General features: G+C 43.2%; 1 protein-coding gene across 1 annotated transcript in view; it reads right to left on the bottom strand.

The window, feature by feature from the left end:
• The window catches only part of LOC135562556 (protocadherin Fat 3), a gene marked incomplete at its 5' end in the record, with an annotated part of 349011 nt that overhangs the window by 156384 nt on the left and 169970 nt on the right, over positions 1-22657 (bottom strand). The window contains 8 exon segments of the mRNA XM_065005063.1: positions 1220-1453; positions 10546-10842; positions 13761-13871; positions 14129-14191; positions 14769-15119; positions 19032-19316; positions 21248-21362; positions 21964-22146. Of these exon segments, the coding sequence (XP_064861135.1) occupies positions 1220-1453; positions 10546-10842; positions 13761-13871; positions 14129-14191; positions 14769-15119; positions 19032-19316; positions 21248-21362; positions 21964-22146 (1639 nt within the window).

Here is a 22657-nt window from a genome sequence, read left to right on the forward strand (position 1 = left end):
ATCTCACTGTAACCCCCCTCCAGGTCTCTGTTCTCCTACTAGTCTCACTACACCCCCTCCAGGTCTCTGTTCTCCTACTAATCTCACTGTAACCCCCCCCAGGTCTCTGTTCTCCTACTAATCTCACTGTAACCCCCTCCAGGTCTCTGTTCTCCTACTAATCTCACTGTAACCCCCCAGGTCTCTGTTCTCCTACTAATCTCACTGTAACCCCTCCAGGTCTCTGTTCTCCTACTAATCTCACTGTAACCCCTCCAGGTCTCTGTTCTCCTACTAATCTCACTACACCCCCCCCCCAGGTCTCTGTTCTCCTACTAGTCTCACTGTAACCCCCCTCCAGGTCTCTGTCATCCTACTAATCTCACTGTAACCCCTCCAGGTCTCTGTTCTCCTACTAATCTCACTGTAACCCCCCCCAGGTCTCTGTTCTCCTACTAGTCTCACTGTAACCCCCTCCAGGTCTCTGTCATCCTACTAATCTCACTGTAACCCCCTCCAGGTCTCTGTTCTCCTACTAATCTCACTGTAACCCCTCTAGGTCTCTGTTCTCCTACTAGTCTCACTGTAACCCCCCTCCAGGTCTCTGTTCTCCTACTAATCTCACTGTAACCCCTCCAGGTCTCTGTTCTCCTACTAATCTCACTGTAACCCCCCTCCAGGTCTCTGTTCTCCTACTAATCTCACTGTAACCCCCTCTAGGTCTCTGTTCTCCTACTAGTCTCACTGTAACCCCCCCAGGCCCCAAACATAACACTTTGTATTCAGGAGAAAACACATTTTTGCAGTATTACTTTAGTGCTGTGTTGCAAACAGGATGCATGTTTTCTGTACAGACTTCCTTCTTTTCACTCTGTCATTCAGGTTAATATTATGGAGTAACTACAATATTGTTGATCCATCCTCAGTGTTCTCCTGTCAAAGTCATTACTATTTTACTGTTTTAAAGTGACCATTGGACTCATGGTGAAATCCCTGAGCAGTTTCCTTCCTCTCTGGCAGCTGAGATAGGAAGGACGCCTGTGTCTTTGTAGTGACTGGGTGTATTGATGCACCATCCAAAGTGTAAATCTTCTTGTTTTACTACCCTTGTGAGGACTTCTGGCACCCAAGGGTAGTTCAAAACACACACACACACACACACACACACACACACACACACACACACACACACACACACACACACACACACACACAGACACACACACACACACACACCTACCTGTAATACTGGAGTGCCGATCATGGAGTTCTCGGGCAGTGTGGTGGAATATGAGACGTTCTGGAAAAGCGGAGGGTTGTCATTAACGTCCAACACGGCGATGTCCACATCGACCTCCGACCTTGCACCAGTCTGCGTGTCCGTAGCCTTCACCGTTAATCGGTAGTATGGTGTGGTCTCGTAGTCTAACGGGTAGCTGACACGGATCGCACCGGTATCAAAGCCCATGTCAAACTGGAATCAGATTAATAATCATGTTTATTTCACAGGTAAGAATACATTCTGTTTTACAGAACCCACCTGACCAAGAAGGAGCAATGACTCATGCCATTTTGCAGACACTTTTAACCCAAAGAGACTTACAGAAGGGTGTACCACTTCATCTTAGCCCCTCACCTGTCCGTCTTAGCCCCTTCACCTGTCCGTCTTAGCCCCTTCACCTGTCCGTCTTGGCCCCTTCACCTGTCCGTCTTAGCCCCTTCACCTGTCCGTCTTAGCCCCTTCACCTGTCCGTCTTAGCCCCTTCACCTGTCCGTCTTAGCCCCTTCACCTGTCCGTCTTAGCCCCTTCACCTGTCCGTCTTAGCCCCTTCACCTGTCCGTCTTAGCCCCTTCACCTGTCCGTCTTAGCCCCTTCACCTGTCCGTCTTGGCCCCTTCACCTGTCCGTCTTGGCCCCTTCACCTGTCCGTCTTAGCCCCTTCACCTGTCCGTCTTAGCCCCTTCACCTGTCCGTCTTAGCCCCTTCACCTGTCCGTCTTAGCCCCTTCACCTGTCCGTCTTAGCCCCTTCACCTGTCCGTCTTAGCCCCTTCACCTGTCCGTCTTAGCCCCTTCACCTGTCCGTCTTGGCCCCTTCACCTGTCCGTCTTGGCCCCTTCACCTGTCCGTCTTGGCCCTATAACCTGTCCGTCTTAGCCCCTTCACCTGTCCGTCTTGGCCCTATAACCTGTCCGTCTTAGCCCCTTCACCTGTCCGCCTTAGCCCCTTCACCTGTCCGTCTTGGCCCTATAACCTGTCCGTCTTAGCCCCTTCACCTGTCCGTCTTGGCCCTATAACCTGTCCGTCTTGGCCCTATAACCTGTCCGTCTTGGCCCCTTCACCTGTCCGTCTTAGCCCCTTTACCTGTCCGCCTTAGCCCCTTCACCTGTCCGCCTTAGCCCCTTCACCTGTCTGTCTTATCAAGTGTGTCATTTCATGGCTTTGGGTATACTCACGTATAAATGGTTTGGGTTCTGTTGTCAATATTCAAGTAAGCATTGTATTGGTATGGTGTGGTATGGTATGGTATGGTATGGTATTGTGTGGTATGGTATGGTATGGTGTGGTATGGTATGGTATGGTATTGTGTGGTATGGTATGGTATGGTATGGTGTGGTATTGTGTGGTATGGTATGGTATGGTATTGTGTGGTATGGTATGGTGTGGTATGGTATGGTATTGTGTGGTATGGTATGGTATTGTGTGGTATGGTATGGTATGGTATTGTGTGGTATGGTATGGTATTGTGTGGTATGGTATGGTATGGTATTGATATGGTATGGTATGGTATTGGTATGGTATTGGTATGGCATGGTATGGTATTGTATTGTATTGGTATGGTATGGTATGGTATTGTGTGGTATGGTATTGGTATGGTATTGTATTGTATTGGTATGGTATGGTATGGTATTGTATTGTATTGGTATGGTATGGTATGGTATTGGTGTGGTATGGTATGGTATTGGTATGGTATGGTATGGTATTGGTATGGTATTGGTATGGCATGGTATGGTATTGTATTGTATTGGTATGGTATGGTATTGGTGTGGTATGGTATGGTATTGGTATGGTATGGTATGGTACGGTAAGGTATGGTATTGGTATGGTCTGGTATGGTATTGGTATGGTATGGTACGGTAAGGTATGGTATTGTATTGTACCGGTGTCGCTCATTCAGCCGACAGAAACTTTCAACCGGTTCTCCCCATTAAGCAATGAGTCGGAGCCAGAGGCCGAGCCTTCTCTGGTCTCTACTCCTCCCGTTACGGGGTCTGAGACGCCGAAGCTTCTCTGGTCTCTACTCCTCCCGTTACGGGGTCTGAGACGCCGAAGCCTCCCACCATTAGCTCTGACAAATTGAAAACCCTAGTCATTGGCGACTCCATTACCCGCAGTATTAGACTTAAAACGAATCATCCAGCGATCATACACTGTTTACCAGGGGGCAGGGCTACCAACGTTAAGGCTAATCTGTTTACCAGGGGGCAGGGCTACCAACGTTAAGGCTAATCTGTTTACCAGGGGGCAGGGCTACCGACGTTAAGGCTAATCTGTTTACCAGGGGGCAGGGCTACCGACGTTAAGGCTAATCTGTTTACCAGGGGGCAGGGCTACCGACGTTAAGGCCAATCTGTTTACCAGGGGGCAGGGCTACCGACGTTAAGGCTAATCTGTTTACCAGGGGGCAGGGCTACCGACGTTAAGGCTAATCTGTTTACCAGGGGGCAGGGCTACCGACGTTAAGGCTAATCTGTTTACCAGGGGGCAGGGCTACCGACGTTAAGGCTAATCTGTTTATCAGGGGGCAGGGCTACCGACGTTAAGGCTAATCTGTTTACCAGGGGGCAGGGCTACCGACGTTAAGGCTAATCTGTTTACCCGGGGGCAGGGCTACCGACGTTAAGGCTAATCTGAAGATGGTGCTGGCTAAGACTAAAACTGGCGAGTGTAGAGAGTATAGAGATATTGTTATCCACGTCGATACCAACGATGTTAGGATGAAACAGTCAGTGCAACATAGCTTCAGCGTGTAAATCAGCTAGAAAGATGTGTCGGCATCGCGTAATTGTCTCTGGCCCCCTCCCAGTTAGGGGGAGTGATGAGCTCTACAGCAGAGTCTCACAACTCAATCGCTGGTTGAAAACTGTTTTCTGACCTTCCCAAAAGATAGGATTTGTAGATAATTGGCCCTCTTTCTGGAACTCACCCATAAACAGGACCGAGCCTGGCCTGCTGAGGACTGACGGACTCCATCCTAGCTGGAGGGGTGCTCTAATCTTATCTACCAACATAGACAGGGCTCTAACTCCTCTAGCTCCACAATGAGATTAGGGTGCACGCCAGGCAGCAGACTGTTAGCCAGCCTGCCAGCTTAGTGGAGTCTGCCACTAGCACAGTCAGTGTAGTCAGCTCAGCTTTCCCCATTGAGACCATGTCTGTGCCTCGATCCACGTTGGGCAAAACTAAACATGGTGGTGTTCGCCTTAGCAATCTCACTGGAATAAAGACCTCCTCCATTCCTGTCATTATTGAAGGAGATCGAGATACCTCACATCTCAAAATAGGCTACTTAATGATCCCTCACTTCCAAGGCAGTTATAGTCAATTAACTAATGTATTCTAATCTAATATTGATGTGATTGGCCTGACTGAAACATGGCTTAAGCCTGATGAATTTACTGTGTTAAATGAGGCCTCCTGGCTACACTAGTGATCATATCCCCCATGCATCCCGCAAAGGCGGAGGTGTTGCTAACATTTACGATAGCAAATTCCAATTTACAAAAAAAACTAAACGTTTTTGTCTTTTGAGCTTCTAGTCATGAAATCTATGCAGCCTCCTCAATCACTTTTTATAGCTACTGTTTACAGGCCTCTTGGGCCATATACAGCGTTCCTCACTGAGTTCCCTGAAATCCTATTGGACCTTGTTGTCATTGCAGATAATATTCTAATCTTTGGTGACTTTAATATTCCCATGGAAAAGTCCACAGACCCACTCCAAAAGGCTTTCGTAGCCATCATCGACTCAGTGGGTTTTGTCCAACATGTCTCTGGACCTACTCACTTTCACAGTCATACTCTGGACCTAGTTTTGTCCCATGTAATAAATGTTGTGGATCTTAATGTTTTTCCTCATAATCCTGGACTATCGGACCACCATTTTATTATGTTTGCAAATCGTAACAAACAGTCTGTTCAGACCCCAACCAAGGATCATCAAAAGTTGTGCTATTCTCAGACAACCCAAAGATTCCTTGATGCCCTTCCAGACTCCTCTGCCTAACCAAGGACGTCAGAGGACAAAAATCAGTTTTACCTTGCACAATACCCTAGATGCAGTCGCGCCCCTAAAAACTAAACACATTTGTCATAAGAAACTAGCTCCCTGGTATACAGAAAATACCCGAGCTCTGAAGCAAGCTTCCAGAAAATTGGAACGGAAATGGCTCCACACCAAACTGGAAGTCTTCCGACTATCTTGGAAAGACAGTACCGTGCAGTATCGAAGAGCCCTCACTGCTGCTCCACCAAACTGGAAGTCTTCCGACTAGCTTGGAAAGACAGTACCGTGCGCGTCTGCTAAATGACTTAAATGTAAATGTAATGTAATGTACCGAAGAGCCCTCACTGCTGCTCCACCAAACTGTAAGTCTTCTGACTAGCTTGGAAAGACAGTACCGTGCAGTACCGAAGAGCCCTCACTGCTGCTCCACCAAACTGTAAGTCTTCTGACTAGCTTGGAAAGACAGTACCGTGCAGTACCGAAGAGCCCTCACTGCTGCTCCACCAAACTGTAAGTCTTCTGACTAGCTTGGAAAGACAGTACCGTGCAGTACCGAAGAGCCCTCACTGCTGCTCCACCAAACTGTAAGTCTTCCGACTAGCTTGGAAAGACAGTACCATGCAGTATCGAAGAGCCCTCCCTGCTGCTTCACCAAACTGGAAGTCTTCCGACTATCTTGGAAAGACAGTACCATGCAGTATCGAAGAGCCCTCACTGCTGCTCCACCAAACTGTAAGTCTTCTGACTAGCTTGGAAAGACAGTACCGTGCGCGTCTGCTAAATGACTTAAATGTAAATGTAATGTAATGTACCGAAGAGCCCTCACTGCTGCTCCACCAAACTGTAAGTCTTCTGACTAGCTTGGAAAGACAGTACCGTGCAGTACCGAAGAGCCCTCACTGCTGCTCCACCAAACTGTAAGTCTTCCGACTAGCTTGGAAAGACAGTACCGTGCAGTACCGAAGAGCCCTCACTGCTGCTCCACCAAACTGTAAGTCTTCCGACTAGCTTGGAAAGACAGTACCATGCAGTATCGAAGAGCCCTCCCTGCTGCTTCACCAAACTGGAAGTCTTCCGACTATCTTGGAAAGACAGTACCATGCAGTATCGAAGAGCCCTCACTGCTGCTCCACCAAACTGGAAGTCTTCCGACTATCTTGGAAAGACAGTACCGTGCACTATCGAAGAGCCCTCACTGCTGCTCCACCAAACTGGAAGTCTTCCGACTATCTTGGAAAGACAGTACCGTGCGCGTCTGCTAAATGTCTTAAATGTAAATGTAATGTAATGTACCGAAGAGCCCTCACTGCTGCTCCACCAAACTGTAAGTCTTCTGACTAGCTTGGAAAGACAGTACCGTGCAGTACCGAAGAGCCCTCACTGCTGCTCCACCAAACTGTAAGTCTTCTGACTAGCTTGGAAAGACAGTACCGTGCGCGTCTGCTAAATGACTTAAATGTAAATGTAATGTAATGTACCGAAGAGCCCTCACTGCTGCTCCACCAAACTGTAAGTCTTCTGACTAGCTTGGAAAGACAGTACCGTGCAGTACCGAAGAGCCCTCACTGCTGCTCCACCAAACTGTAAGTCTTCTGACTAGCTTGGAAAGACAGTACCGTGCAGTACCGAAGAGCCCTCACTGCTGCTCCACCAAACTGTAAGTCTTCTGACTAGCTTGGAAAGACAGTACCGTGCAGTACCGAAGAGCCCTCACTGCTGCTCCACCAAACTGTAAGTCTTCCGACTAGCTTGGAAAGACAGTACCATGCAGTATCGAAGAGCCCTCCCTGCTGCTTCACCAAACTGGAAGTCTTCCGACTATCTTGGAAAGACAGTACCATGCAGTATCGAAGAGCCCTCACTGCTGCTCCACCAAACTGGAAGTCTTCCGACTATCTTGGAAAGACAGTACCGTGCAGTATCGAAGAGCCCTCACTGCTGCTCCACCAAACTGGAAGTCTTCCGACTATCTTGGAAAGACAGTACCGTGCAGTACCGAAGAGCCCTCACTGCTGCTCGATCATCCTATTTTTCCATCTTAATTGAAGAAAATAAGAACAATCCGAAATTTAATTTTGATACTGTCGCAAAGCTAACTAAAAAGCAGCATTCCCCAAGAGAGGATGGCTTTCACTTCAGCAGTGATAAATTCATAAACTTCTTTGAGGAAAAGATCATGATCATTAGAAAGCAAATGACGGACTCCTCTTTAAATCTGCGTATTCCTCCAAAGCTCAGTTGTCCTGAGTTTGCACAACTCTGCCAGGACCTGGGATCAAGGGAGACACTCAAGTGTTTTAGTACTATATCTCTTGACACAATGATGAAAATAATCATGGCCTCTAAACCGTCAAGCTGCATACTGGACCCTATTCCAACTAAACTACTGAAAGAGCTGCTTCCTGTGCTTGGCCCTCCTATGTTGAACATAATAAATGTCTCTCTATCCACCAGATGTGTACCAAACTCACTAAAAGTGGCAGTAATAAAGCCTCTCTTGAAAAGCCAAACCTTGACCCCAAAAAAATAAATAACTATCTGCCCATATCGAATCTTCCATTCCTCTCAAAAAAAATGAAAAAGCAGCAACTCACTGCCTTCCAGAAGACAAACAATGTATAAGAAATGCTTCAATCTGGTTTTAGAACCCATCATAGCACTGAGACTGCACTTGTGAAGGTGGTAAATTACCTTTTAATGGTGTCAGACCGAGGCTCTGCATCTGTTCTCGTGCTCCCAGACCTTAGTGCTGCTTTTGATACCATTGATCACTTTTGGAAAGATTGGAAACCCAAATTGGTCTACACAGACAAGTTCTGGCCTGGTTTAGATCTTATCTGTCGGAAAGATATCAGTTTGTCTCTGTGAATGGTTTGTCCTCTGACAAATCAACTGTAAATTTCGGTGTTCCTCAAGGTACTATTTTAGGACCACAATTGTTTTCACTATATATTTTACCTCTTGGGGATGTCATTCGGAAACATAATGTTAACTTTCACTGCTATGCGGATGACACACAGCTGTACATTTCGATGAAACATGGTGAAGCCCCAAAATTGCCCTCGCTGGAAGCCTGTGTTTCAGACATAAGGAAGTGGATGGCTGCAAACGTTCTACTTTTAAACTCGGACAAAACAGAGATGCTAGTTCAGGGTCCCAAGAAACAAAGAGATCTTCTGTTGAAACTGACAATTAATCTTGATGGTTGTACAGTCGTCTCAAATAAAACTGTGAAGGACCTCGGCGTTACTCTGGACCCTGATCTCTCTTTTGACGGACATATCCAGACTGTTTCAAGGACAGCTTTTTTACCATTTATGTAACATTGCAAAAATCAGAAACTTTCTGTCCAAAAATGATGCAGAAAAATGAATCCATGCTTTTGTCACTTCTAGGTTAGACTACTGCAATGCTCTACTTTCCGGCTACCCGGATAAAGCACTAAATAAACTTAATTTGGTGCTAAATACGGCTGCTAGAATCCTGACTAGATCCCAAAAATGTGATCATATTACTCCAGTGCTAGCCTCCCTACACTGGCTTCCTGTTAAGGCAAGGGCTGATTTTCAAGGTTTTACTGCTAACCTACAAAGCATTACATGGGCTTGCTCCTACCTATCTCTCTGATTTGGTCCTGCCGTACATACCTACACGTACACTACGGTCATAATATGCAGGCCTCCTAATTGTCCCTAGAATTTCTAAGCAAACAGCTGGAGGCAGGGCTTTCTCCTATAGAGCTCCATTTTTATGGAATGGTCTGCCTACAAATGTGAGAGACGCAGACTCGGTTTCAACCTTTAAGTCTTTACTGAAGACTCATCTCTTCAGTGGGTCATATGATTGAGTGTAGTCTGGCCCAGGAGTGGGAAGGTGAACGGAAAGGCTCTGGAGCAACGAACCGCCCTTGCTGTCTCTGCCTGGCCGGTTCCCCTCTCTCCACTGGGATTCTCTACCTCTAACCCTATTACAGGGGCTGAGTCGCTGGCTTACTAGGGCTCTTTCATACCGTCCCTAGGAGGGGTGCGTCACTTGAGTGGGTTGAGTCACTGACGTGATCTTCCTGTCTGGGTTGGCACCCCCCCTTGGGTTGTGCCGTGGCGGAGATCTTTGTGGGCTATACTCGGCCTTGTCTCGGGATGGTAAGTTGGTGGTTGAAGATATCCCTCTAGTGGTGTGGGGGGCTGTGCTTTGGCAAAGTGGGTGGAGTTATATCCTGCCTGTTTGGCCCTGTCCGGGGGTATCGTTGGATGGGGCCACAGTGTCTCCCGACCCCTCCAGTCTCAGTCTCCAGTATTTATGCTGCAGTAGTTTATGTGTCGGGGGGCTAGGGTCAGTCTGTTATATCTGGAGTATTTCTCCTGTCTTATCCGGTGTCCTGTGTGAATTTAAGTATGCTCTCTCTAATTCTCTCGTGCTACCTGTCCCAGACCTGCTGTTTTCAACTCTCTAGAGACAGCAGGAGCGGTAGAGATACTCTTAATGATCGGCTATGAAAAGCCAACTGACATTTAATCCTGAGATGCTGACTTGTTGCACCCTCGACAACTACTGTGATTATTATTTGACCCTGTTGGTCATCTATGAACATTTGATCATCTTGAACATCTTGGTCATGTTCTGTTATAATCTCCACCCGGCACAGCCAGAAGAGGACTGGCCACCCCACATAGCCTGGTTCCTCTCTAGGTTTCTTCCTAGGTTTTGGCCTTTCTAGGGAGTTTTTCCTAGCCACCGTGCTTTTACACCTGCATTGCTTGCTGTTTGGGGTTTTAGGCTGGGTTTCTGTACAGCACTTTGAGATATCATCTGATGTAAGAAGGGCTTTATAAATACATTTGATTTGATTTGTTCTGTTCAGGGGGTGGACTGGTAAATCGTCTGTGTGAGGGCTGGCTCCCTATACAGTGTTACGAGTTAGGTTTTGGAGTTAGGTTTAGGAGTTGGGTAAAATAGGATATTCAGTGTGAATCAATTGTTAAACTGGTCCTCCCAAGTATAGTGCTATATAACTGTGTGTGTGTTTCTGTGTATGTGTGTGTGTGTGTGTGTGTGTGTGTGTGTGTGTGTGTGTGTGTGTGTGTGTGTGTGTGTGTGTGTGTGTGTGTGTGTGCATGCATATATGTGTGTGTTTGTGTGTGCATGTATGCGTTCGTGCATATGTGTGTATGTGTGTGTGTGTGTGTGTGTGTATATGTGTGTGTATATGTGTGTGTGTGTATATGTGTGTGTATGTGTATGTGTGTGTGTGTGTGTATATGTGTGTGTGTATAACTCTAACCTGTAGTGAAGGGTCTCCCTCCATGACAGTGTATATAACACTCTGTCCCTGGGGGCTGGTAGCGTTGATATACAGGACCGGGGTGGACACGGGGACATCCTCCCTCACTGTGATGCCATAGAAGGGCTTGTCAAACACCGGCATGGCCTTATTCATGATGGTGACCGGTAGCTCCACCTCACTGGACAGGGAAGGGGAGCCGCCATCTTGAGCTACGATGGTGAGTTTGTATTCAGCGTTGGACAGGTCGGCTTCGAGGGAGCGCTTGAGGATCAGTTCACCTCTTAGAGGGTCCACCTGGAGAGGAGAAGAGAAACTTCATTTTCTCTTTACACAGTAAGTTGTGATAAATCTGTGGTTGATCTCACACAGTGTCCTCCTGTCTAAAATACATACAGTACCAGTCAAAAGTTTGGTTTTTACTTCATTTTTACTATTTTCGACATTGTGGAATAATAGTGAGGACATCAAAACTATGACATAACACATATGGAATCATGTAGTAACCAAATATTTGTTATATTTGAGCCAACAAGTGCTCAGCATATGTGGGAACTCCTTCAAGACTGTTGGAAAAGCATTCCAGGTGAAGCTGGTTGAGAGAATGCCAAGAGTGTGCAAAGCTGTCATCAAGGCAAAGGGTGGCTACTTTGAAAAATCTAAAATCTAAAATATATTTTTGATTTGATTGACACTTTTTTGGTAACTACATGACTCCATATGTGTTATTTCATAGTTTTGATGTCTTCACTATTATTCTACAATGTAGATGAATGAAATGAAATAAAAAATAAAAACCTTTGAATGAGTCGGTGTGTCTAAACTTTTGACCGCTACTGGATACTGTATACTATACTGTATACTATATGTACTGTATACTATATGTACTGTATACTATATATATACTATATATACTGTATACTATACTGTATACTATATGTACTGTATACTATATGTACTGTATACTATATATATACTATATATACTGTATACTATACTGTATACTATATGTACTGTATACTATATGTACTGTATACTATATATATACTATATATACTGTATACTATACTGTATACTATATATATACTATATATACTGTATACTATACTGTATACTATATGTACTGTATACTATATATATATACTATATGTACTGTATACTATATGTACTGTATACTATATATATACTATATGTACTGTATACTATATATATATACTATATATACTGTATACTATACTGTATACTATATATATACTATATATACTGTATACTATACTGTATACTATATGTACTGTATACTATATATATATACTATATGTACTGTATACTATATATATATACTATATATACTGTATACTATATATACTATATATACTGTATACTATACTGTATACTATATGTACTGTATACTATATGTACTGTATACTATATGTACTGTATACTATATATATATACTATATATACTGTATACTATACTGTATACTATATGTACTGTATACTATATATATATACTATATATACTGTATACTATACTGTATACTATATGTACTGTATACTATATATATATACTATATATACTGTATACTATACTGTATACTATATATATACTATATATACTGTATACTATACTGTATAATATATATATACTATATATACTGTATACTATATGTACTGTATACTATATATATATACTATATATACTGTATACTATACTGTATACTATATATATACTATATATACTGTATACTATACTGTATACTATATGTACTGTATACTATATGTACTGTATACTATATGTACTGTATACTATATATATATACTATATATACTGTATACTATACTGTATACTATATGTACTGTATAGTATATATATATACTATATATACTGTATACTATACTGTATACTATATATATACTATATATACTGTATACTATACTGTATACTATATATATACTATATATACTGTATACTATACTGTATACTATATATATACTATATATACTGTATACTATACTGTATACTATACTGTATACTATATGTACTGTATACTATATATATATACTATATATACTGTATACTATACTGTATACTATATATATACTATATATACTGTATAAATATATATATACTATATATACTGTATACTATACTGTATAATATATATATATACTATATATACTGTATACTATATATATATATACTATATATACTGTATACTATACTGTATACTATATATATACTATATATACTGTATAATATATATATACTATATATACTGTATACTATACTGTATAATATATATATACTATATATACTGTATACTATATATATACTATATGTACTGTATACTATATATATACTATATGTACTGTATAATATATATACTATATATACTGTATACTATACTGTATACTATATATATACTATATATACTGTATACTATACTGTATAATATATATATACTATATATACTGTATACTATACTGTATACTATATATATACTATATATACTGTATACTATATATATACTATATATACTGTATACTATATATATACTATATGTACTGTATATTATATATATACTATATGTATACTATATATATATACTATATATACTGTATACTATATATATACTATATATACTGTATACTATATATACTGTATACTATATATACTGTATACTATCCTGTATACTATACTGTATACTATATATACTGTATACTATATATATACTATATATACTGTATACTATACTGTATACTATATATATACTATATATACTGTATACTACCAGGAACTAGGTGCGGGACTCGAGAATGTAATGTTTTTATAGTATATTACTAGACATTTACCCGCGTCTTATTGTTAGGGGTCAAATCCAGTGAAAATCCAGATTAATTTGCAGATGTGTATCAGACCAACTAGTAACTGGAACAAAGGTAAACTTGCTACTACTCAAGTAAACAAAAAATATTACTGGAACATCTACATTGAAAGGACTCAAACACGGACATTCTTTAAAAATGCCCATCGCTAACAGTGATAAAACAAAGGTAAACTTGCTACTACTCAAGTAAACAAAAAATATTACTGGAACATCTATATTGAAAGGACTCAAACACAGACATTCTTTAAAAATGCCCATCGCTAACAGTGATAAAACAATATATTATATTATATATTATTATTATATATATATTATATATTTCTCCACCTGGAAGTTCCTGTGCTCCTCTTTCAGCGTGTAAATGACATCACCGTTGAGCCCAGAGTCTCTGTCTGATGCTGAGACCCTGTACACCACGGAGCCTGGGTCTGATTCCACCTGGTCAACACACACACACACACACACACACACACACACACACACACACACACACACACACACACACACACACAGCTGAGACCCTGTACACCACGGAGCCTGGGTCTGATTCCACCTGGTCAACACACACACACACACACACACAGCTAAGACCCTGTACACCACGGAGCCTGGGTCTGATTCCACCTGGTCAACACACACACACACACACACACACACACACACACACACACACACACACACACACACACACCTACCTGGACAGCAGCGTAGTACGGCAGGTCAACAAACTCCGGAGCATTGTCATTCACATCCTCCACCTATAGGGGGAGACAAACTCCGGAGCATTGTCATTCACATCCTCCACCTATAGGGGGAGACAAACTCCGGGGCATTGTCATTCACATCCTCCACCTATAGGGGGAGACAAACTCCGGAGCATTGTCATTCACATCCTCCACCTATAGGGGGAGACAAACTCCGGGGCATTGTCATTCACATCCTCCACCTATAGGGGGAGACAAACTCCGGAGCATTGTCATTCACATCCTCCACCTATAGGGGGAGACAAACTCTGGGGCATTGTCATTCACATCCTCCACCTATAGGGGGAGACAAACTCCGGAGCATTGTCATTCACATCCTCCACCTTTAGGGGGAGACAAACTCCAACTGTTGGTCTCTAATAATAATAATAATGTCTGTCTGTCTGTCTGTCTGTCTGTCTGTCTGTCTGTCTGTCTGTCTCTGTCTGTCTCTCTTTCTGTCTCTGTCTGTCTGTCTGTCTCTCTCTGTCTCTCTCTGTCTCTCTCTTTCTGTCTCTCTGCTATCTATTGACTTGCCTAGTTAAATAAAGATAACATTTCCCTCTCTCTCAAACACACACCCTGTACCCACCTGAACCTTGACAGTAACTCTAGCAACCCTCAGTCGGTCGTAAACTCTGCTGGCTTCGACCACCAGTTCATAGCTGTCCTGCTCCTCGCGGTCAAACGGTATTCCCATGGTCAGGACCACCCCGGAGGTCGGGCGCACCGTGAAACGACCGCCGGCATTCAGCAGCGTGTACTTCAACGGCTCGTTAAGCCGGTGCCCCACTGCGTTCACCACGGTCACTATGGAGATGTTGCCATCGTTCTCGGCGACGGAGGAGGAGTAGATGGGGAGGGAGAAGAGGAGGCCGCTGTCCATCGCTTCACGGACCAGGATGGTTACTAACACTGTGCTGGAGAAACGACCGTCCCACACCTGGGGATAGGTCGATAGCTTTAGTATTTCATATAACAAGATGTACAGCTTATTAGAGGGTACTTTACAGTTGGTTGGAGGGTATTTTACAGCTGGTTGGAAGGTATTTTAGAGCTGGTTGGAGGGTATTTTACAGCTGGTTGGAAGGTATTTTACAGCTGGTTGGAGGGTATTTTACAGCTGGTTGGAAGGTATTACAGCTGGTTGGAGGGTATTTTACAGCTGGTTGGAGGGTATTTTACAGCTGGTTGGAGGGTATTTTACAGCTGGTTGGAGGGTATTTTACAGCTGGTTGGAGGGTATTTTACAGCTGGTTGGAGGGTATTTTACAGCTGGTTGGAGGGTATTACAGCTGGTTGGAAGGTATTTTACAGCTGGTTGGAAGGTATTACAGCTGGTTGGAAGGTATTACAGCTGGTTGGAGGGTATTTTACAGCTGGTTGGAGGGTATTTTACAGTTGGTTGGAGGGTATTTTACAGCTGGTTGGAAGGTATTTTAGAGCTGGTTGGAGGGTATTTTACAGCTGGTTGGAAGGTATTTTACAGCTGGTTGGAGGGTATTTTACAGCTGGTTGGAAGGTATTACAGCTGGTTGGAGGGTATTTTACAGCTGGTTGGAGGGTATTTTACAGCTGGTTGGAGGGTATTTTACAGCTGGTTGGAGGGTATTTTACAGCTGGTTGGAGGGTATTTTACAGCTGGTTGGAGGGTATTTTACAGCTGGTTGGAGGGTATTACAGCTGGTTGGAAGGTATTTTACAGCTGGTTGGAAGGTATTACAGCTGGTTGGAAGGTATTACAGCTGGTTGGAGGGTATTTTACAGCTGGTTGGAGGGTATACAGCTGGTTGGAGGGTATTTTACAGCTGGTTGGAGGGTATTACAGCTGATTGGAGGGTATTTTACAGCTGGTTGGAAGGTATTTTACAGCTGGTTGGAGGGTTTTACAGCTGGTTGGAGGGTATTACAGCTGGTTGGAGGGTATTACAGCTGGTTGGAGGGTATTTTACAGCTGGTTGGAGGGTATTTTACAGCTGGTTGGAGGGTATTTTACAGCTGGTTGGAGGGTATTTTACAGCTGGTTGAGGGTATTTTACAGCAGGTTGGAGGGTATTTTACAGCTGATTGGAGGGTATTTTACAGCAGGTTGGAGGGTATTTTACAGCTGGTTGGAGGGTATTTTACAGCTGGTTGGAGGGTATTATACAGCTGGTTGGAGGGTATTACAGCTGGTTGGAGGGTATTTTACAGCTGGTTGGAGGGTATTTTACAGCTGGTTGGAGGGTTTTACAGCTGGTTGGAGGGTATTACAGCTGGTTGGAGGGTATTACAGCTGGTTGGAGGGTATTTTACAGCTGGTTGGAGGGTATTTTACAGCTGGTTGGAGGGTATTTTACAGCTGGTTGGAGGGTATTTTACAGCTGGTTGAGGGTATTTTACAGCAGGTTGGAGGGTATTTTACAGCTGATTGGAGGGTATTTTACAGCAGGTTGGAGGGTATTTTACAGCTGGTTGGAGGGTATTTTACAGCTGGTTGGAGGGTATTATACAGCTGGTTGGAGGGTATTACAGCTGGTTGGAGGGTATTTTACAGCTGGTTGGAGGGTATTTTACAGCTGGTTGGAGGGTATTATACAGCTGGTTGGACGGTATTACAGCTGGTTGGAGGGTATTTTACAGCTGGTTGGAAGGTATTACAGCTGGTTGGAGGGTATTTTACAGCAGGTTGGAGGGTATTTTACAGCAGGTTGGAGGATATTTTGCAGCTGGTTGGAGGGTATTTTACAGCAGGTTGGAGGGTATTTTACAGCTGGTTGGAGGGTATTTTACAGCTGGTTGGAGGGTATTTTACAGCAGGTTGGAGGGTATTTTACAGCTGGTTGGAGGGTATTTTACAGCTGGTTGGAGGGTATTTTACAGCTGGTTGGAGGGTATTTTACAGCTGATTGGAGGGTATTTTACAGCTGGTTGGAGGGTATTACAGCTGGTTGGAGGGTATTACAGCTGGTTGGAAGGTATTACAGCTGGTTGGAGGGTATTTTACAGCTGGTTGGAGGGTATACAGCTGGTTGGAGGGTATTTTACAGCTGGTTGGAGGGTATTACAGCTGATTGGAGGGTATTTTACAGCTGGTTGGAAGGTATTTTACAGCTGGTTGGAGGGTTTTACAGCTGGTTGGAGGGTATTTTACAGCTGGTTGGAGGGTATTACAGCTGGTTGGAGGGTATTTTACAGCTGGTTGGAGGGTATTTTACAGCTGGTTGGTGGGTATTTTACAGCTGGTTGGTGGGTATTTTACAGCTGGTTGGAGGGTATTACAGCTGGTTGGAGGGTATTACAGCTGGTTGGAGGGTATTTTACAGCTGGTTGGAGGGTATTTTACAGCTGGTTGGAGGGTATTTTACAGCTGGTTGGAGGGTATTTTACAGCTGGTTGAGGGTATTTTACAGCAGGTTGGAGGGTATTTTACAGCTGATTGGAGGGTATTTTACAGCAGGTTGGAGGGTATTTTACAGCTGGTTGGAGGGTATTTTACAGCTGATTGGAGGGTATTTTACAGCAGGTTGGAGGGTATTTTACAGCTGGTTGGAGGGTATTTTACAGCTGGTTGGAGGGTATTATACAGCTGGTTGGAGGGTATTACAGCTGGTTGGAGGGTATTTTACAGCTGGTTGGAGGGTATTTTACAGCTGGTTGGAGGGTATTATACAGCTGGTTGGAGGGTATTACAGCTGGTTGGAGGGTATTTTACAGCTGGTTGGAAGGTATTACAGCTGGTTGGAGGGTATTTTACAGCAGGTTGGAGGGTATTTTACAGCTGGTTGGAGGGTATTTTACAGCAGGTTGGAGGGTATTTTACAGCAGGTTGGAGGGTATTTTACAGCTGGTTGGAGGGTATTTTACAGCTGGTTGGAGGGTATTTTACAGCTGGTTGGAGGGTATTTTACAGCTGGTTGGAGGGTATTACAGCTGGTTGGAGGGTATTACAGCTGGTTTGAAGGTATTACAGCTGGTTGGAGGGTATTTTACAGCTGGTTGGAAGGTATTACAGCTGGTTGGAAGGTATTTTACAGCTGGTTGGAGGGTATTTTACAGCTGGTTGGAGGGTATTTTACAGCTGGTTGGAAGGTATTTTACAGCTGGTTGGAAGGTATTTTACAGCTGGTTGGAGGGTATTTTACAGCTGATTGGAAGGTATTTTACAGCTGGTTGGAGGGTATTTTACAGCTGGTTGGAGGGTATTTTACAGCTGGTTGGAAGGTATTACAGCTGGTTGGAGGGTATTTTACAGCTGGTTGGAGGGTATTTTACAGCTGGTTGGAGGGTATGTTACAGCTGGTTGGAGGGTATTTTACAGCTGGTTGGAGGGTATTACAGCTGGTTGGAGGGTATTTTACAGCTGGTTGGAAGGTATTACAGCTGGTTGGAGGGTATTTTACAGCTGGTTGGAAGGTATTACAGCTGGTTGGAGGGTATTTTACAGCAGGTTGGAGGGTATTTTACAGCTGGTTGGAGGGTATTTTACAGCTGATTGGAGGGTATTTTACAGCTGATTGGAAGGTATTTTACAGCGCTTTGCACAAACTGTATGCTACACTTTGCAAGTAGGGTGGCCTGGACAACATCTGATTGGTTGAATCAAGGAATACATAAAAAATAAAAAAAGACACTGGACCACTATTGATTACCTCTTACTTTGAAGATATAAATCAGGTTATTGATCATCTCTTACTTTGAAGAGATAAATCAGGTTATTGATCATCTCTTACTTTGAAGAGATAAATCAGGTTATTGATCATCTCTTACTTTGAAGAGATAAATCAGGTTATTGATCATCTCTTACTTTGAAGAGATAAATCAGGTTATTGATCACCTAGATGTGTAATAAAGATAATAACAGCAACATAATTACCTTGACGTTGAAGCGATAGCGGTCTTTGGAGAGGTTGCGGTTCTTGACGGTGAGAACGCCAGTGGAACGTTCCATGGAGAAGTGTTCGAGGTTCCGGTCAGCCAGGGTGTACACCAGGGCAGAGGTCACAGAGAGGTCAGCAGGGGTCACGGCGGGGTCGGGCGTCAGGTCTGGGTCAAAGGCCGTGACCCTCAGGGCCTCGACTCCGGGGTAGGTGGGGAGGAGGAGGACCGTTTCATAGGAGTCTTGGGAGAACTTAGGAGGAGAGTCGTTGATGTTCACCACCTGGTGGAGGAGAAAGAAAAAGAAACAGTATTTAAATTACCTTTGATAATTACACTAAACATTATTTAACTTTTTATGGCTGCAGGGGCAGTATTGAGTAGCTTGGATGAAAAGGTGCCCATTGTAAACGGCCAGCTCCTCAGTCTCAGTTGCTAATACATGCATAGTATTATTAATATTGGATAGAAAACACTCTAAAGTTTCAAAAACTGTCAAAATATTGTCTGTGAGTATAACCTAACTTATATTGCAGGCGAAACCCTGAGGAAAATCAAAACAGGCCAAACAACCATAACAAGCTGTTGGGGCTAGCCCTGAATACTGCCCCTTCTGGAGGAATTCGGCACCCATATAAAACATGATACATTTTTGTCAAAAGTTGCTAATATATGGAAATAAAAATTATTATCGAATAGGAAACACTCTAAAGCTTCTAAAACCGTTTAAATTTTGTCTCTATGTAAAGCAGAAGTCTCAGGGCATGCATTCTCCCAAAGTCTCTCTTGTAATGAAAAAAGTTGCCACCACTTCAACGTCATCGTATACACACTTCCCAAGCAGTTATAACCATGGAAACAGTTTCTACGTCTTCAGCGTGAAGCCTGCTTTCGATGAGGCGTGTAACTGTGAGAATCGCGCGCTCACGAGACGTTCAGCGTGCCCAAACGTCCCGGTGACGCAAAAAAAAAAGTTTCACCAATGCGAGCTGGGATATTTTTCTCTCTTTCCTCAGGATGGATTGAACAACGTGTGTTTCTCTGTTCGCCCTCACGATTGCTGTAGACCTTTATAACATGTTAAGGCTTAATTATAAACATAGTTTGACAAGTTTACTCGAAATATAATGTATACTTTCGACGTTTTGGTGCGCATCCACTTGAAATTTGCATACATTTCGACCGAAAAGTGGCTAGTTTGAGAACCGAAAGACACAGACTTGAAAACTGAACGCTAACTTGGTGAGTATTAACCCTTCCAGGTCTTCTGATGGAAGAACAGCCACGGTAAGGGAATATTTATGTCTTCATTTTGGGTTTCTGTCGACTCCAAGATAGAGGAGTCAGTATGCTAAATGGGAGCGCCGCCTCCCTATTATAGCCTAGTGAACGCAAAATGTAACGTTAAAAATAATTGTAACATAGCGATTGTATTTAGAAGAAGTTTATCTTGCCATACATATGTAAAACATGCATATTTAGTCAAAGTTTATGATGTGTATTCGTTAGCTGACGTTATCTGCCGGAGCTATTTTATTTCTCCTGACATTGCAGTAGCATTTTTTGAACGATGCATAATTGTAAACAGAGATTTATGGATATATATTGCATATTATTGAAAAAAAAATGAATGTACTGTGTAACATGTTATATTACTGTCATCTGATGAAGATTTCAAAAGGTTAGTGAAATGATTTTTCTTTTAATCCTGCGTTTGTTGATTGCATATTTTTTCCTACTTGGCTATGCTAATGAGGTATGTATGCAGTGGTGGTTGGACATAAATATGTGCTATGTTTTCGCCGTAAAACATTTTAGAAATCTGACTTGCTGGGTAGATAAATAACTTCTTTATCTTTCATTTGAGCCATTTTTCAAGCGATTCTGTGGAGGTTAAATATTTTTAGGATTATTTCTTGCGTTCCCTGCGCCACATTACAGCTCAGGGGGGATGGGGGGTGATCCCAAAGGGGATCATGTATCCCCATTAAAGGATATTTAACATTACATATAATTACAGTTCAAGGTCCTTTACTTGTATATTTACGTACTGAGAATATGTTCAACGGTAATTTCAAATCTTTGATATATATATACCCATTGATTGTTGTTTTTCGAATCTCAGACTGTAGCTTTAAGGTAAATGAGTTACGGTTAGAGATACATACAGGATGTAAAGTGAAGACGAAGAAGATGAAGAAGAAGATGTATCACCTTGATATGGACCTGAGCTGGGTTGTCTGCTGTTCTCTGGGGTCTCCCACTGTCCCTCACATGGACCCGGAAGGAGAAGGCAGAGAACGTCTCGTAGTCCAAAGTAGAGATGGTTCTACATTAGAATCAGGATAAGAACATATGAGAAGTAGTCCATCAGATCTCTTTACATTGTAATACAGCAACTACTTATATTAAGCACACACCAACACAGACACAGACATAAACAGACACACACAAAATATAAATAAAGAACAACAAAAAGTGTTTAATTTAACTTCACTAGGATAGAGGGCAGCATTTGGAATATTGTATGAAAAGCATGCCCAAGATAAACTGCCTTGTGAGTGCAACCATATGAAGATCATCAAAGGTAAGTGATTAATTGTATCGCTATTTCTGACTTTTGTTACTCCTCTGCTTGGCTGGTTACCGTTTTTTAATGATTTGTCTGCTGGGCACTGTTCTCGGATAATCGCATGGCATGCTTTTGCCGTAAAGCCTTTTTGAAATCTGACGCTAGCGTTCCACGCGCCCTAGTGAGGTTAATTCCTCAAACTCTTTACTTTGTGAGTAATAAAAATATATTGAAGCAAGTCGCTAAAGGAATTGGATTGGTCCCTGAATTGACCATATCTCTGGATGATACGGGGGTAGTGAAGGAAAACATATACTACACCCTGGAACAGAGACACACCACCAAACAACAAACTCACCTGATGGACCCGGTCCCAGAGTCCACGGTGAAGAAGGATCTAGCGGTCTCATCTATGATGTTGAACACCAGCAGGGCGTTCAGGTTACGGTCACGGTCCGAAGCCTGTATGACCAGAGGATTACCGTCCTCCGCCAGGACCACACTGTTGACCGGTGCAGCCTCGCTGATAACACCTACGTACCTGGAGTACACACACACACACACACGCGCACACACACACACACACACACACAGACACGCACGCACGCACACACACACACAGACACACACACACAGACACGCACGCGCACGCACGCACGCACACACACAGACACACACACACACACACACACACAGACACGCACACACACACACACGCACGCACACACGCACGCACACAGACACACACGCACACACGCGCACACTCACGCACGCACATATGCACGCATGCACACACGCGCACACACACAAGCACGCACGCACACACACAAACACACAGACACAGACACACACACAGACACACACACACGCACACACACACACAGTCAGAAGCCTGTCCCATATAAATATAAATACTATATATAATAGAGGGTTACCATCCCAATAGAGGGTTACCATCCCAATAGAGGGTTACCATCCCAATAGAGGGTTACCATCCCTGTCCCAATAGAGGGTTACCATCCCAATAGAGGGTTACCCTCCCTGTCCCAATA

This window comes from Oncorhynchus nerka, linkage group LG19 (assembly GCF_034236695.1).
Source record: "Oncorhynchus nerka isolate Pitt River linkage group LG19, Oner_Uvic_2.0, whole genome shotgun sequence".
Classification (NCBI taxonomy): domain Eukaryota; kingdom Metazoa; phylum Chordata; class Actinopteri; order Salmoniformes; family Salmonidae; genus Oncorhynchus; species Oncorhynchus nerka.